Source organism: Motacilla alba, chromosome 4A (genome assembly GCF_015832195.1).
Source record: "Motacilla alba alba isolate MOTALB_02 chromosome 4A, Motacilla_alba_V1.0_pri, whole genome shotgun sequence".
NCBI classification, from domain to species: domain Eukaryota; kingdom Metazoa; phylum Chordata; class Aves; order Passeriformes; family Motacillidae; genus Motacilla; species Motacilla alba.
The window spans coordinates 98,592-115,758 of NC_052045.1; the positions used below are offsets into that span (position 1 = coordinate 98,592).

General features: G+C 46.8%; 2 protein-coding genes across 10 annotated transcripts in view; one reads left to right on the plus strand and one right to left on the minus strand.

Annotated features, from left to right (window-relative positions):
• Positions 1-498: 498 nt before the first annotated feature.
• CD40LG (CD40 ligand) lies at positions 499-10,576 on the plus strand. Of its 6 annotated transcripts, none has more exons than XM_038123138.1 (7): positions 678-809; positions 2,697-2,761; positions 3,000-3,215; positions 4,317-4,359; positions 4,653-4,709; positions 4,987-5,049; positions 6,951-10,576. In XM_038123138.1, the coding sequence occupies exons 3-7, from the start codon at positions 3,000-3,002 to the stop codon at positions 7,340-7,342; spliced, it is 771 nt and encodes a 256-aa protein (XP_037979066.1). In that variant the 5' UTR covers positions 678-809; positions 2,697-2,761; the 3' UTR covers positions 7,343-10,576. The 6 variants fall into 6 exon arrangements, with proteins under 6 accessions (XP_037979062.1, XP_037979061.1, XP_037979064.1 ...); XM_038123137.1 differs by lacking the exon at positions 2,697-2,761 and adding an exon at positions 1,231-1,316 and having other exon boundaries at positions 682-809; XM_038123133.1 differs by lacking the exon at positions 2,697-2,761 and having other exon boundaries at positions 502-809.
• An 844-nt stretch (positions 10,577-11,420) lies between these two features.
• Positions 11,421-17,167, minus strand: part of ARHGEF6 (Rac/Cdc42 guanine nucleotide exchange factor 6) — a 39,206-nt gene continuing 33,459 nt past the window's right edge. For 2 of the 4 annotated variants that reach the window (XM_038122651.1, XM_038122649.1), the window contains 4 exons: positions 16,387-16,476; positions 15,579-15,678; positions 14,694-14,748; positions 11,421-13,773 (listed from right to left, as the gene is read on the minus strand). In XM_038122651.1, the coding sequence (XP_037978579.1) occupies positions 13,633-13,773; positions 14,694-14,748; positions 15,579-15,678; positions 16,387-16,476 (386 nt within the window). In that variant the 3' untranslated portion in view covers positions 11,421-13,632. The remainder of the gene's footprint in view (positions 13,774-14,693; positions 14,749-15,578; positions 15,679-16,386; positions 16,477-17,167) is intronic. The other 2 variants (XM_038122650.1, XM_038122652.1) reach the window with 1 other exon arrangement.

Below are 17,167 nucleotides of genomic sequence, written 5' to 3' on the forward strand. Positions count from 1 at the left end.
GGGTTACAGTGTCCGTACAGATGGTCCTTTCTCCCAGATCATCCAGCCTACCTAGGCAGAGACATCATCCAGGGGTAGCACAAGGGAAAGCAGAAACCAGCACAACCCCCCTGCCTCAGCCAAACATCTTCACTGCAGAAATCATCCTTAGAGGAAATCAAAAGGAAAAAGCCATTCTTCCCCTTTTGAAAAACAACCAAATTTCCGAGTGCTTCCCAGCCACTGGCAGCCCACAATACTGCTCAGCAGCTCTGTACTTGTATTCAGTGTACGCTTCTTTTAAGGCAACTTGCCACAGAACTTTCATCCACAGCAGTAAAAAAAAAAAAAAAAAAAAACCAAAAAACACCAGGGAATATTTTTGAGTGATTCAAGGGCAGATATGAATATAGAAAACAAGCATCTTTCTCTGTTTCTGGTAGAACAGTAGGAAAAAGCATGGAAGTGCAACAGAGAAGAAAGTCTAAGCAACTTTTTTGTTGTTTTTTGTTCTGGGAGATGGTAGTGAACAAACCTACCCACTACGAAAAGCTTTTTCCAGGAAGTGTAGGTTGCTGTACCCTGTATCCCCTGAGCAGCAGGTGCTCGCTCAACAGTTCTCATGCTACTTGCAAGCAGCGCATTTGGAGGAGCCCCAGCAACGTGCACAGAGGATGAACGAACCCTATGGCCCTGAGGCACCCCGTCCCATCAGCAGCACATCTCCTGGCACCATGAAAATGTTCATGGGCTTCCTCACTGTATTTATTGTAGTGCAGACCATCGGGACAGTGCTCTTCTGTTTGTATCTTCACATGAAGATGGATAAGGTAAGCAGAGAGAGAAAGTTGTCTCTGTCTGTGCTGGATTGCTGGCATGCTATGACTTCAGGTCTGGTGAGATCAGCTCACCAGGAGGATGAACATGGTGGAAAATGGTGCTGACCACTGGATGGAGGCAGCAGTATCATTTATCACACCCATGTTCTCATTTCTGCTTTAATTTGCCATGAGACTCATGTGGGAGATCTGTTCCCCTTGCTAACAAAAAGAGAATGACCAATCACCAAGAGACACTTAGAATAAATCTGCTAGCTGATGGCTAGTCTGAGGACAAGAGGGTGTGGTTTAGACATGCAAGTGGCTGTTTTAGGCTGGTGGTGGTTTTTCTGATTTTGTAGCCCTTATTAGCACTGTGACATTAACTGAGAGAATGAAAGGTCCAGAAATAAATTTTTTTTTCATTTTTCAGTGATTTTATCAACATCTCACTTCAGATGCTGTCTTGCAGTTTAGGGAAGAAAAGACTGGACCCTAGTACTTCCTCCATTTTTGAAGGTACACAGTACTAGTGATCCTGTGCCAACTTGAGACAATATTTACCAAAAAGTTAAAGTCCAGAAAGCTGTTTTTGAGGTTGGTATGGCTGCAGCTGCACTGCATGATGCCTAAAATCACCAATCTAAATCTACTTTCCTTCAAGCGAGAAATGACTGCCAGCTAAAGAAATATGTGCCTAAAACCCAGAATGCATGTTTCTTACCTGATACACTGATAAGGTGGATGTTACTGATTTTTACATGTGTTGTTTCTACTTAAACTGAAATTTGGATGTGTGGTTTCTGATCTACAAGGGTGGAGAACAATGTTGAGCTAGAGGGGCTTTAATATCAGAGGGCTGGAAGGGGACTTCACTGCACGGAGGTTGCAGGCTCTCATGAAGGAATGCGTAGGGGGGTTTCTGGCAGAGGGAAATGTGACTACAGGGGGACATGGCTGAGGATCAGAGGCAGCTGAAATGCAGTCACAGGTGGCAAGAAGATTTCAGTTGTCTTCAGAGCTTGTGGCAGGGCTTCAAATCTGATCTTCCATATCTTACTGCTACCTGTGCTGGGCTCTCTGCCCAGCTGTATGTCTTCATGTCCAGCTGAACTTCCTCTTTACCACTTAACTGAATGTTAGGTTTCTACAAGGAACAAAAAAATCAACAAAAAACCAAACAGGTGTAAATATAAAAATCAGTATTTGGATGCATTTAATAATTTTCTTATTGGCTTTCTGATTTTATTTTTGTTTAAATCTGAAGATCTTGGCACAATTCAGCCCCAACCTACATGTTGTTTTGTTTTGCTGGCAACGCTTTTAGTCAATAAGCGAGTAGAAAAAATTTAAAACCCCTCTGAGTGGACAGGGCAGTGAGGGGCTGAGTGAGCATCCCAACTGCCTGCTGAGGCCATTGGGGAAGGATTTGCAAAGCCCAAGCCCCTGAGCCACCCACTGGGATTTCTTTAGGAAAAGTTAGAGATGGACATTTAAATTAATTATCAAGGTGATAGAAGATAGATCCTTGTCGGAAAAGCGGGGCAAGCCCAACGAAGGCAAGAAATGACGAGGAGGACTCCAACTTATCAGAAGGCTAATTAATTACTTTATTATACTACATTACTCTATATTACATTACACCTAAACTGAATCTGCACAAAGCACTCAACTCAACTGCACAGAATCTTGTGACTGTCTACCAACAGCCCTGACACACACACACGGATTCAATATGTCAATGAATCAAAGCACTCACACCAGAATCCAATTACCAATTTCCTTCAGGTAAACAATCTTCCATAATGCATTCCACTTGTGAACAGCAAGAGGCGGAGCAATTGAGATAAGAATTGGTGTTTTCTTTCTTTTCTCTGCTTCTCTCACTGCTTCTCTCAGGTTCAGAGAATGTGAATCCCACAGATCCTGAGCCATCCTCCTGTCACCTAGCATTGTCATTCAGGGTGAGCTCCATGGGTTCAATTCCCAGTGGATGAGGGCACAGATGCTGTGTTGGGTGTCTGGTGGGAGCTCTTGCTGCCCATGGTTTGTCTGCCTGCTTCATCCCAGTGCTGAACATCCAACCCTGAGCTTCCCAGGCTGGATTTATTGCTGGTAGAAATGCAGCATGGCTCTGCTGCCAGCTGTTGCAGGTTTCCTATTAACATCCCATTGACCCTCCCTTCTCTCCTCTGTTGGCAGATGGAAGAGGTGTTGAGCTTAAATGAAGATTACATCTTCCTGAAGAAAGTACAGAAATGTCAGAGAGCAGAAGGTCAGAAGTCAACATTATTGGACTGTGAAAAGATTATAAAGGGCTTCCAGAACATCCAGCGCAAGGTACATGCTGTTGGGTGGATAAAGATCCCACTGAAGAAGGAGAGGGGCTCCCAATCAAACACAGAGCTTCACCCCAAGGTTTTTTTTTTTTTTAAACCATGGGTGTCCTTTACTTTTAGGCTGTGTAGCACATGCCCTTTTTTATACTGTATTCTTTTTACACTACATTGATATTATTGAGAAATCTCATTGATTTTTTTTCCTAAAATGCTCTTGATCAGAGCACATTCAGCTGCAACATTCAGGTGTGTTTGTGGCTTGTGGTGGGCAGGATGGAGCTACAGCCACCTTGGCACTTCTCCCTGATTCCAGTCTGAAAAGAACTGATTTTCTGCCATCTGGCACCTTGCTCCAGTCCTGTGCTGGGTGGCTGTGAGGATGCTTGTGGCCACCTGCCACAGGGTACACATTTCCACCCACTTTGCCCAGGTGTCAAGGCTTGGGCCAGGAAACAGCTCCTGGCAACCAGTGAGGAGGAGCATGAGGGTGCTATGCAAATTGTCACCCCATGGACTCAGGGATGGCATCTCTAGTTGGAGCAGGCTCTTCACGTTTGGATGGAGAAGAGCCAATTTGCATTGCAACGTGCATAGCAATGAGGTGCTCTCATCCTGCTCAGCCCTGAATTCACTGCTTAGGAGTGGCTGTGCTGGCTGGAGTAGACAGGAGAGGAACATTTCTTCCTCATTGTCATTGCCTGATGATAATAAATGCCTCAGCTAAATCTGCCTCAGCTAAATCTTCAGTTTTGCAACAGTACCAAACAGACCACCAAAAATTATATCTGAGGTAGGCTGTGTTCAGCAGTCCTGAAAGCCCCAACTGCAGGGCTGGGATGTACATTGGTAGCACTTGCATCATGGCTCTCCCACATGAAAAGGAGATTTTTCTTGTTTGTTTATCTTACTGTTTTCAGTAAACTTTGCCCATAATTTTAATTGAATAAAACCTAAGACCATAAACACTATAAACTCCCTGCTGCAAACAGCCCATGGTCATGTGTGAAGCTGGGGAACGTACAAGAGGGGCTCTCTGGTTTCAGATAGCCTCTGTCACGAGATGACAGGGCTGTTGGAGCCAAATATCACCAACCTCAGCAATGACCAGAGCATCTTTTATACAGAAACTTTCAAAATCATTGATTTTGAAAAAACCCATATATTTTTGCTGTTGTAACAGGACAGACCCCCCAAGGAGCAGGCCAAGTTTGAAATGCAGAGAGGTGAGTTTCCTGGTGTGCACTCATGGCTTGTTGGGGCAGGAGGAGCTCCGTGGCCTGGGAAGGGGTTTTCTTCTACAGCCCATGAGTTTCTCAGGGCATGGTGTGGAGGCAGGAGATGGGTTGGGGTTTGGAGCATCCCCATGGGTGTAGGACTGAGCTCGGTGTAGGCTGGCAGAGGGGAACACTGAGCATGGCTGTCTCCCCAAGGCAGGCGTTTCTGGGTGCCAGAGTAGACAGTCTGAAGTTGTTGAAATTGAGCCCAAAATTAAATATGTGGCCTTTTTACATCACAGGTCCTGAGCACCATGAGCATCCCCATTTGACGCACAGGAATGAGACATCTGTGGCAGGTGAGGTGTGGGCGCATCCAGGTCCTGTTCCAAGGGCGGGCGAGGTGGCACCTTCTCCTCCACAGGCTTCATCCATCAGAGGCTTTACCTCAGAGGCACCTGTAGGTCTTTGCTTAGTGGAGTCCTGCCTCACTCTGGACTAGGGGTGGAATCTGGAGATGATGTCTTGGCCTGCAGAGAAACATTAAGGGTGGAAGGTGCTACAGTCCCTGCAGAGGAGCGCTGGGGAAACAGTGAATGCCAAGGCATCAATAACACTGGCCTTTCTAAATTGCAGCAGATAAGAGGGAGCCAATTGCAGTTCACCTGGCGGGTCAGCAGAGCAACAAGGCAGGCTCAGGTAAGACAGACTCACTTGGTCCTACCTTGACCAGGGAGCCAGAGGGACACAGCGGTGTGCATTCCCAGTCCTGCCCTGCGGCTCTCTAAGGGCGGGGAACAGGACAGAACAACTCCAGCACAAAAGTGTGTTCCCAAAACACAGCAAACCCCCCAGTGGTCACATCGCCACGTGCACCTGTGCCATGTGGGGCTCACACATCGCAACTGCCCTCAGTAGCCCTATGTGTGCCCTTCCTAGAAATGCCCCACAAGCGCCTAATCTTACAAGTGTTTTTTATGAGTGGAAAACTTTTTAGCTTTGTATTTAAGGAAAGCTACCTCCCACTTTTCTTTTGTTCTTAAAATAGATCTTTTTGCTCTCCTGGCCATCTCTTGCTAGGGTGGCTGCTGCTGGAGGGCTCTGCTTGCATTTGTGTCTGCTTATTTAATCCTCTTCTCACCCGTAGTGCTCCTGGTAGTAAGATGGACTGGCTGAGGGCTTTACAGTAGCAACATAGGGCTCCAAACTGGTTTAGTCAAGGTGCAATTATTCACAGCCATGGCCACATCAGGTTTGAGAGAAACACCTGAGTCCTTTTGCATTTGTGCATCCCACTGTATCGTCTGTGGTTGCTCTTGCTGCTCTATGCCTTGGCTTAGCCTTAGCTAAGGGACTTCCCACAACAGCAAGGATTACCAAAGTGAGTATGAGCTTGCAAGGTCAGTCACTCCATCTGGCGAGGATTTCACAATCTAAACACTTCTGATTTAATTCTGGAGTAACTGACAGTAACCGGCAACTGCTCTTTCCGTGTCTGATGCAGCATTTCACCCAGTGCTCAGTCTACCTGTGGAAAGCTTAGTGTTAGATAAGATCAGAGAAGTGAGAAACTCACTGTATTTTAAAACTCCCTGCTCAAACACTTGTTGAGCCTATTAAGCAGGGTCCAGAGAGCAGCAGTTGCCTGGAGCTCAGCTCTGTGTGGGGAAATGTCCCTGTGGGATGCTTGGTCAGGGCCCATGGGCTGTGTGGCTTCTCCAGGACTACCCATGGCACACTGTCTCTGGGCTGGGGTAGTTGAACCCATTATTCCCCTTGGAGCCAAGTTGCTCTCCCTGGCTGCTCTTCCAGGTGTCTCTGTAGGCTGAGGAAAGCAGACGTCCAAATTCCAGAGGTCATAGCTGAGCTCAGCCCCTACAGCCATGGCTTCCAGGTCTCTGTATAGGCTTATCTGCACTAACCACGTGAGCTGCTGTGATGACACCAAAAGTGCCCCAAAATCTATGGCATCACCTGATCTGTGTGTGCCATGGTCCTGGTAATGGGAAACAGCACTCACTGTGCTAAGCCCTTGTAGCTCTGCACTTAGGTAGGGATAGCAACTGTGCAATGTTGATTTTTGTACTTCCTTGGTAAAGCCTTGCCATCTCCAGAGGCCAAGAGGAGGAAGGACTGTAGAGGAAAAGCAGCCCCCAGCCTGGAAAAACTGGGATGGGAGGCTCTGAAGAGCAGAGTTGCAACATATCTTGCTAATGCTCTGAGGGCTTGGAGGGTGTCCCACTGAAGTCCATGAAGGCAGCAAATGGAAGTGACATAGTGTTTGGTCTGTTGTGGTACAGGCAATCCTCCTCCCTAACATTTTCCACTTGGCTGGATGAAGGAAGCTAAATGTACCTCCACTCACATATCCAGTCAAGGCTGACAAAGCCAGTGATCAGCAACATGGGTTGAATCTGCTCTGGCCTTGGGGAAGGGTCCCTGCTCCCCTGGGCTGGGGATGGTGTCCTGGGCTGGGTACCCCACTAACTGCGCCCCACAGACAGAGGCTTTGAGGCCAGGTGTCTGTGGGTGTCCCCCCAAATCAGCCTGCCAAACTGGAAGTCTCCTCTGAGCTCACCTGCCATGCTCTCTCCCTACAGTGCTGGAGTGGAGGGAGACAATGTATGGCCCCACAAACAGCTTGATATCCAACAAGGAGGGGAAACTGAAGGTGAAGGAAGCAGGGCTCTACTACATCTACTCCCAAGTCAGCTTCTGCACCACGGAAGTGTCTTTGGCACCCTTCACCCTCTATATTTATTTACATATCCCCAAGGAAGAGGACCGGCTCTTGCTGAAAGGACAAAAGACACAGACCTCTTTGAAGACATATGAAGAAGAACACTTGAAGACCCTCTGTGGACTCCAGTCCATCCGTGTGGGAGGCGTCTTCAACCTCCGGGAAGATGACATGGTCTTTGTCAATGTGACAGACTCCACAAAAGTGAGGTACAGCCACGGCAACACCTACTTTGGCATCTTCAAGCTGTAGTGAGGAAAGGGCTGTCCCGAGCTGGGAATCCAGCCCAACTTTCTTGAGCAAAGTGCCTTTCCCTTTTCCCCTTATTTATGTTCCTCTGCCTCTCTGTTTTTCTTATTTCTTAATTTGTATATTTTGTTATTTATTAATGAGGGCCAAGGGGCCCTGAAAACACAAATGGAACAAAGTTTGAACCTGTTATTATTTGCTTTCAGTTTTTATTCTTTCGCAGTCAGTGATTTGGTACATGCTGGTGTTGTGTATCTGGGTCCACCCCACCCCACATTCCTGGCAGGGTTGATGCCCCTGTTATGTCATTAGAGCTTTGTTTACCAAACTCTGCCATCAATGTTTCTTTCCTAGAAATGTAGGATGGCTCAGGGGACTTCAGCCAAGCTGGGTTCATGCATATCTCTGGCACCAATCTGCTTACAAACATCAATGGGAAAACAAAAAATGGCTTAGGAACATCTTCTCTAAAGGAATCATTACGCCCAGCACTGTCTTTACATGGTAGCTGCTGGTGAGACAAGGTTGCCACCCCAACTGTCAGCTGTATCTGGAGAACCCCCTTTTTTCCATCCATGCCTGTCTGTGAAACTCAACCAGCTTCCTCAGGGTGGCACTGCCTTGGCTGGGTTCATACTTGATGGCAATCTCTCCACACCAGCGGTGTGATTGGTGCCTGAGGGAGGACTGCAGATTTCAAGGCAGAGAGAAAGTAGGGCACTAGTGGTGGTCTGCTCTTGGTGACCTGAGTCAGTCCACCAGACTCTCCTGCCACCTCTGCAGGCAGAGGAACCTTTGCCTGTGGACAGTTTCGCTACCCTGTGGAAGGGGTACTGGGCACCACCATCAAAACTGGAACTGCATCTTCTCCTGAGACCCCTCCTACCCAAGAAGGAGGACCAGGAAACCATGGGGGTGGCAGGACCACCTACTTCTTCTTCCCTCCAAGACGTACATGCAGAGCATCTTCTGACTGTCCTCAGTGAGGATTGTCCACAGGGGCATTTTTCCTGGAGCTCCAGGAGAGCAGGACTGTGCAGATGCCCTCTTGGGCAGGGGGCACCTGGGTGACATTGCACACTAGGGTCTTCCCAACCCTATTCTCCAGCTTAGTCTGCAGGGAGGGTGATCAGAGCACAGGGACATAGATTGCATTTTAAAAAACATTTGAAGATGACACATGTGACAAGCCTGGAGTTTTTGGTTATAGAGGTCGCACTTAGAGTGTCAAAGTTTGGAAAAAATTTTGGATGCCAAGGAGTTTGCAAATGGAAGAGCTTCTATATTTGGGCAGTCTTTAGGCTTTGTTGTGCTGGAGGCTGCAGGTCTAGTCCTAACACGGTGCCCAAATGCCACCACTGGTAGGACAGAAAGGGCATTCTTTGCACAGCTCATTGCAGAGCTGGGCGCACAGCACAGCCCCCTTCAAAATCAATAGAGCTCAGGGACTGTTTGGTTTCACTATAATTTAGTAAGTAATTTTTGGATGTTCTCCAAAACTACCTAACTTTTTTAGGGGATGGACCATTCTTGTCTGACATCTTATATGAAGACTATTTATTTAACTAAACCCATCTTATATTTGTAACCAGAGAGACTGAATGCCAGAGGACTGTGCATTATGCTGTGTTTTGCAGCATAATTCAGGGTTTGTGGCTCCCCCTTCCACAGTGTGGGGTTTCTTCCACTGATCACCCCACAATTAATACAGCTTATGGATTCAGACATAGGTGGCTCTGTATGTTTTGAACGCTGCTCACCCTACCCAAACCCAGGCTGAGATTTCACAGGGTCCTGCTTGGTGTCTGGGGACCAAGAGGGCAGTGGGGGGGCCACTGGGGGTCACAGTGGGGACAACCAGTCCCAGAAGCCTCCAGGGGCAGCCATTCCACCATGCTCCTCGGGGCATGTTGAGGTGCCAGGGCCTGGCAACACTTGGGACATTTTGGCAGCAGAAGCAGAGAACCCCTGTCCTGCGAGAGTAGTGAGACGCCAAGGCTGAAGCCCCTAGCTCAGCTATGAAACAGAGGGGTGAGGACTAGTTTTAATGGGATTTAGGACACCTGACTGAAAGATGATTATTCCTGCCTGTCTTGAGGTCATGGAGCCTGCAGGGATGTCTCTGCTTCAGAGCAGAGGGATGGATGCTGCGTATGCTGTGTGTGTGGCTGGGCAGCTGCTGCCTCCCAGGGTGCCCCATGGTGGTGTGGGTCTGACCACATCCCTGTTAATGCTGAAACACAGCCAGCCCTGTGGGCCAGGCTCCTGGAGGCAGTGCTGGGCTGTCTGAAGAACCACAAACCTCCACAGGGGAGGTGGAGGTGCTCGGTCATGGTGGGAGTGTGGGTGGGAGCTACAGAAGAAACCAAAGATGATGCAAACTAGCATGGCCTAGGAGCAGCTTGGAGCAAGTGAATGGGGAGGAGAGAACTGTGAAGAGTGTGTGGCCAAAAACGAGGAGTAGAAAACCTGCTCCTCACAGGCAGGGAGAAACTGTGATCAGTGCACACTTTGAAGCTTCCTGCAGCCCCCAGCCTCAATGGTCAGGAGCACCTGCCAGAGACCTTGGGCTGGGCTGTGGTTCCCAGCCCAGATCACTGAGCATGGATCCAGAAGCTGCAAATTGCATGGTAGAGGAAAACAAAGAGGTGAGGAGAAAAGCAGTCTTTAAACCAGTCCATAGATTCTGCAGCAAGGGCAGCAGATGCCAGCTGTCACCTCCCTGGCTGTGGGCTGCCTGACCAACCCCTGCCCGCACAGCTGCCTTTCTCAGGGCTTTTGTTTCTTGCCTCTGTTTCTTGACTTGCCAAAAATAGCCCATGGGATTCAGATGTGAGGTAGTGTGTGAGAGGGGACGAGATGCAATTGCTGCCATTCCGCTGTGTCCTTCTCCCCCAGCCCTGCCTGTTGCCGTAGCTGCACTGTTTCCTCTCCCCATGGAAAGTTTAAAGGTTGTCAATACATTGATTTTTTTCCTTGATGTGAGGCCTCTATGCCAGTCCTCAGGCTGTGGATTTTAGTGTTTCCAAACTGAATTTTGTTCTGAGTTAAGGGGTTGAGAGGGTAATAAGTTTGCAGGGCACATCAGCAGGACTGGCACAGAGGGTGCTGGATGAGCAATGCTGCCCAAGCAGCAGCATGGACATCTGCTGGCAGAGGTGTTTGCATGGTTCAATGCACACTGAGCCCACTAAAAATAAATAAATAAATAAATAAATAACTATAAATATAAATAAATAAACAAACAAACACACACACACATATATATATCTATTATATATATATATATATATATATATATATATATATATATATTATATATATATATATGTATTACATATATATATATATACTAGATTGGCCTGGAACCCTTCCAGGGATGGGGCAGCCACAGCTTCTCTGGGTAACCTGTTCTAGGGTCTCACCACCCCCATAGGGAAGAATGGCTTTCTAATTACCCATTTAACCCTGCCCTCCGAAACTAAAGTTTCGGACTTTGGTGTTTTTCCGTGATGCACCCAAGGCTAGTGTTTCTTTTTTCCTTTGTTCTTTTTCCTACTCCGAGGGCTGTGTTTCAGGGAGGAGGGTCCAGCCCTCCTGCCCTTGATCCTCCACTTCTGCTGTGGGCTGAGACCACCAAAGAGTTAAAAAACTCCCAGCCTGCAGGAGACGTCTTGTCCAAGTGGTGGTAGACCAAAGGAAATCCTGTCACCACACCTAATTGCCAGAAAAAAACACACACAAACTAAAAAAAATAAAATCTCAAACAGGCAGGAAGTCACTTATCTACAGCAACTGCCTGGTGCAGCAGAGCAGTCTGTTTTCCATAAAGCATCCTTGTGAACAGAGTGCACGTAGGGCCTGAGGGATGGAAATGCATCTCTTGCCCTGGGACCAGGTGCAGGTATGGGTGACAATGGGAGCAACACTCCAAGTGCCAGCATCACCTTTCACACCAGTATTTCCACCAGTAAATCAGAGAGGTATGATGCTGCCATGGCATTTTGAGGAAATCAGTGATGCCCAGAGCAAGCACTGGCTTTGCTTTCATGGCAGAAACACAGGAAGCAGCTCCAAGGACTAAGAAGTGACTTTTATCCTTTATTTGTTGAAAATGTCAATTAAAAAATTTTTCAAAATAAAAACATGTTAGAAAAGTTGAACTTGCATAAGTAGTTTACAGTAAATAAACCTACATGACAAAGATACACTGAAAGGCAGCTGACACAACATCCATCTAAAGACAGACTCACTGGAACCTATTTACAAAGCACTGTAAACAAAGTAAATATGGAAACATTGCTGTCCATCTGGCATGGCTTCTTTTCCTTTTTATTTTATTTTCTTGTCTTTTTTTTGGCTTCTAGCTCTTGACATACGCTTGATCCAAAAAGTCCCAGTGTGCCCTCCATCACATTACATCTCACAAACATGCATATGTACATAGCATGGGTTTCAACTGAGCCTGGGGGCAGCGAGGACACACTTCCACCCTCTCCCTGGAGTGTCAGTGGCCCTTGGTTTGCTCTGCATGTCAGCAGCCTAGTCCCCAGGCCAGCTTGGAGCAGGCAGCAGGGCCAGGCAGTACCAAGGGGTCTGGGCATGGCCTCCCTGAGCAGCAGTAAGTACAGCAAAGGTCCTACTCCTGGAAAACAATTCAGAAGCACAGCAGGGCTTGACTGCTGACCAAATCACTCAACTGTGTGCCCAGGGAGGGATGTGGGCAGCTGCCATCTGGCTGGGATGATCTAGGGATGGCAAATGTAGCCAGACCTCTGTTTTGCTCTAGAAATAGAATTTGCTCTAGAAACCCTTTAAAGAGGGTTTCTTATTACACTCCTTGAGATGTTTTGGAGTCTGTATCTCCTAAAACACCGTTTGCAATGTCCTGGCTGAATTTTAATGGCAAGGAGAGAGTTGTAATTATTGCCTCTGTTACATCCTTCGTAACCAACATAATGGTGTGACTATAATGAGCTGTGGTGCCTCTGCACACCCTGGGACCATGCTGCCCTGTGAGATAAATAAGACATAATTAACAGAAGGTTATTTTTATAATGCTGTTAAGGAAGGAACTAAGGAAACACCAGTTCTAAACTAGGGTATAACACCAAATAAGATAAGGAGAGCTGATACATATGCATGTTGCCTGTATACTGTGTTCAAGGAGCTGTGCAAGGATCTGTGAGGGTGTTGCACATCCTTGCCTCAGGAGCATTCCAGCTTTTGTCAAAGCATAAATACCTTCCCTATCTCAAGAGAAAGTTCCTTTTCCCTAGCATAAAGTCCCTGGGGGGCAATGTGGGGAAAAGTGGCCACTAGCAACATTCCCAACCTTTGGGAAAGAGCAATGGAAAGCATGAAGTGGGCAGAAGGGAGCAGAGGACCAGCACATTTGGGGTTGCTTTTTGTTGTCAAGCAGTGTTTACATTTCATATGGAGAAAAGCATGTCCTGCAAGAGGATGCACAGCAAAATTATCATCTCCTACAATACCTGGACACTCAATGTGAAAACAAAGCAGGGGGTAGGAATTCTACATCATGCATAAGAAAAAGGATGGGGGCAGAACAGCAGTGACCTGTTGTGCTAATCAGGAGCTGTAAGGAGACAGCACTGTGCAAAATACCTTCCTATGCGCTCTGACAGGTGCTCCAGATCTGGCTTCCCCCAAGGAGTTCAAACATCTTCATGTTAATTGCACATTTTAATCAGTATCAAGGCCACACAGGAACCACAGTATTGCTGGGCTCTAGTTCGCTACAGTCAACTAATGGGGAAAAAGAAGATGGATGGGAAAAGCTTCCCCAGTTGTGATTATCTGAAAAGAGGAGCATGGTGCTTTTTTTGGTTTCTGCTCAATACCACCTCAGTAATGTTTTCATTCAATAAATAGGTACTGGTGCTTTTGGAAAGAATGAAAGCATTAAAAAGTGCTTAAGCTTCTTCTAGGAAACTGCTGCCCAAGCCTTTGTGAGCAACAATCACTAGCAGAGTTTGTATTTGCTCCCAGTAGCAGGTACAATGAGGTATTAGTTGCTGCAGATGAATTGTGAAGCATGGACTGCTTGCTTACTGGTTCAGTTGTGATTGATTGTTTCTGCTTTATTTCCTTACTGGATGGAAGAAAAACTTTTTTTCTCTATGACTTTTTTGTTTTTTTGGTGGGTTTTTTTTGGTAACAAAATACCCCAAACCAACAAAATAAGGAGCAAGAAGAGGCAAAGGATCCAGTTCCACTTCCCAAAAATACACCTGAGGTCACACATCACTGCCAGCAGCTTCTCCATGAATTCAAGCGATCAGGGATGACTTGCGCCCGGTGTCCTCTCTGCCACACTCATCTGTCTGTTTCAGCAGCCTTCTCACCAGCTTCTCCAAGTCCTTCCTGGATTTAAGCTCTTCTTCCAAACACTGTTTCATCCTTTTGTTTTCCTGCAAGGTGAAAAACAAAGGAATAAAGATGCAGTTATGCCCATGCACTTTATACAGTGAGGTACTTCCATGCATCTGCTGTCTGATGCCTCAGAGGTGATGAAATAACAGAGATATTTGATAGGAGTTTGTGAGGATGAAGAACGTAAGTGGATCAGACCACAAGTAACCCAAACAGACCCTTACTACCTCACAGACCTGCACATAAGTTCCCTGACTTTGGGCAGACAGAAACATCCTCCCTGAAACCTAATTTTATCTTGGGTTGAAGAACCCTTTTCTCCTCTGATGGTTTCTCCCACATCCAGACTTGGAACTGGAGGGAAGAAGACATATTTCCTCTGAGTCTACAAGAACTGGTGTCCACCAGACCCCTATAAAATGAATGGTCAAGATGAAAGAGCTTTTGGAATAGGGAGAAAGTTTTTCATGTTACCACAAAGACCAGCTACTCCTTCCCTCTTGCTTTCTCTAGCACTCCAGCATGGAGGATGAGAGGAAGTGGTCTCCAGCTGCACCAGGGAAGGTTTATGTTGGATATTAGGAAAAGCTTCTTCATGGAAAGGGTTGAAAAACACTGCAACAGTCTGCCCAGGGAAGTAGTGGAGTCACCGTTCCTGGGAGTGTTCACAGAATGCATAGGTAGGGCACTTCAGGACATACTTTAGTGGTGAACATAGTGGTGGTACTGGGTTGATGGTTGGACTCCATGATCCCAGAGGTCTTTTCCAACCTTAAAGATTCTATGATTCTGTGATTCAGGAAGGTAAACCAGAAAAAAACTAATGCTCATTTAGGAATTTTCAGGATTGGACCAGCATCAGCAAGACTTTTCCTGGCACCAACCAGCTGAAGATGATCCAGCACAGATTGGTTGGCGGTCACTCAACTCCCAGCACAAACAATCCCACCCAAATTACCTGCTTCAGCTCTTTGACTTCATCTTTCAGTGCATAAACTGTGTCAACAAGGCTTCTGAAAAAATAAATTCAAGAAAAAAGAAATAAGAGTCAGTGTGCAGGAAAACAGTGATAGCATGGGAGATGCTGACAGGAAAGTTGCAGCCAGATTCTGCTTCCCAAGCATCAGGCTGCTGTCTGGGAGGGGACTCTGGAAACACAGCCCAGGAGCATTTATATGCCACTGGTCCAAAATTCAGGGCTCTTTTCTCAAACCTTGATACCTTGTTCTGCTTTGAGTTATCAGCAAAGGTCTGTGGCTTTGGCTTCCTTGTTTATGCTATGGCAATAAATAACAGTGACTTTAAAGGTGGAAATGCCTGAGTATCTTTTGTAAAGCAGCCTTGATTCCTTGAGGTTGTGCTGCAAAAAATCAAATGTGAAAGGAACACACTGACTGGGTTGGAAAGGGAGAGGCTCAACACAGTCACCCAGATGCACAAGCTATAGAACTGGCTGGGAGCACTCACAGGCAGGTGCCAGGCAGGCTCCTGAGGGGCAGCAACAGCTCAGTAGTACATCAGTAGTTTAAAAAATAAGAGCCACTTGTTCAGTTCTGTCCTCACTGACCCCATTATCCTACATCTGGATAAGCCATAAAATGGGGATCCAGACTCTCAGAGGAATCCAGCCCTGTCAGGGCAGCTGGGAGGGTGGCCCTGTCCTTAAAAGGGACAAAATAGCCATTGAAATTGTCTGGTGGTTCTTTGCCAGAACTAAGGCAGTAGTCAATGACTCCAGGCCTGCTCCTCCGTGGAGGCACAGAAGGAGAGGGCATTGGTTTTTAATGCTCTTCCAAAAAGTGACACAGGGATCTATCTGCAACTGGAGAGCAGCAGCACTTACTTTTCCTCCGTGACCGTCTGGCCATTGCTTCGTGTCTCCTCTATGATGATTTTCTCTTCCTCAGGAAGAAGGACTTGGGGGATGGAGTCTTTACGGGAGCCTGTGTACAAGAAACATTCATGAGGGAGAAAAAGGGGTAATCTTCCCTGGTGCCCATGCTACATCAGAGACAGAAGCTCTCATTCTTCCTGCTCCACCATCAGGCTGGGGCAGGCTGGAGATGTCAGCTACATCCCACTAACCCAGAGCTACAGCAGCAAGTGGAAAATTTTCAAGAGTACTTATTGCATCTAAAGTTACATCATGACTTATAAATGAAACCATTCGACTAGGGTCAAGAGCTCTCCAAAGAACTATGGCCTCCCTTTTTGATATGTACCATTATTTGAAAGTTCAGAGATTTAACTGGCTGACACCTCACCAGCAATGATAAATAGTTATATTTCCAGAGGTGAAGATGTTAGATAGGTTCTTATGAAGCAGGTTGTTCTTAAACACACAGCTGATTGAGAGATAATATTCATGCTTCCTTTCTAAAGCTAAAAGCAACCTGAGATTATCATCAGGTAATCACTGGTGAAATAGCAGTGTCTCATCTGCCCTCCTACCTGCTTCATTCTCTGTGTTTAGGAGAAAAACAATGGCAACTAAACCACTAGGCAGATGAAGCTTCCTTATCTCAAAGATTGAACACTACAGTTTCCTAGCATGAGTCTCGTTGCTGTATGATGCAACATCTGTTTTTTCCCAAAGGGGTTATCAGTGTTGTGGGCAGAGTAGGAGCTAAATAATGTGTTTGTGTGCCCACCTGAGCTGAGAGCTTGCTGGAAGCCTGCCCCAGTACAGTATGCCTCAATCACCTTCAGGATCTGAGCATCCTCTTCCAGCGCAGCAGTACCTGTAAAACATTGCCAACAAGAGCATGCACAAAAACAAGGTACTCTGGCCTTGTCTCTCCCAGTCTTTGCTCCCAAGCCCCTTAAGAGATCATGCTGTTTCTTTGGCTGACTGCCTCTGAGACTTTGGCCAATCTGTTTTGTGGTCCTTTACATTTTCTGGCCTTTGTGGCATCAAGTACCATGACCAAATGGTGTGAAAACTTATCTCTACTTACTCACCTTGGCAAAACTCAGGGGGTGATGCCCTGCTTTGGATGCAGGCAGCACCAGGAGATGAGCAGGCAAAGCAACCCTAGTGTGGGAGGTCTGGTAGAGCAGCACCAGAGCAGGACTTGGAAACATGAAGTGTTAATTTCCAGCCTCTGCTCAGTGCCATCTTCTCAAGGGAGAGAACTAATCCTGGAGCTGTGCATGGCAGCATGACCACGGCTTGACCATGGTGACCATGGCCTTTTGTGTAAAGCCCCCAAGGTATGCCCCAAGTGGGCTCTAGGGAGTTCTCAGGACACTCCTCTTTGCAGGTGAACATCCCTGTTGGGATGGGGACCTTTTTGTTTCCTAATTCCCCATGGACACTATTCAAGGACATGCTGGCATGGCCAGGTAAGGGTTTGTCCCAGCTGTCAGACATATTTTGGTGACTCTTGATGTGCAGTTTTATGCAGTTTTTAACTACTTGGAAGTAGTTCC

Coding starts and splice junctions, on each gene's coding strand:
- CD40LG (XM_038123133.1), top strand. CDS start 654: ATGAACGAACCCTATGGCCCTGAGGCACCCCGTCCCATCAGCAGCACA. Junction 4,360..4,652: donor CAAGTTTGAAATGCAGAGAG/GTGAGTTTCCTG, acceptor TTTACATCACAG/GTCCTGAGCACCATGAGCAT. Junction 4,710..4,986: donor GAATGAGACATCTGTGGCAG/GTGAGGTGTGGG, acceptor TCTAAATTGCAG/CAGATAAGAGGGAGCCAATT.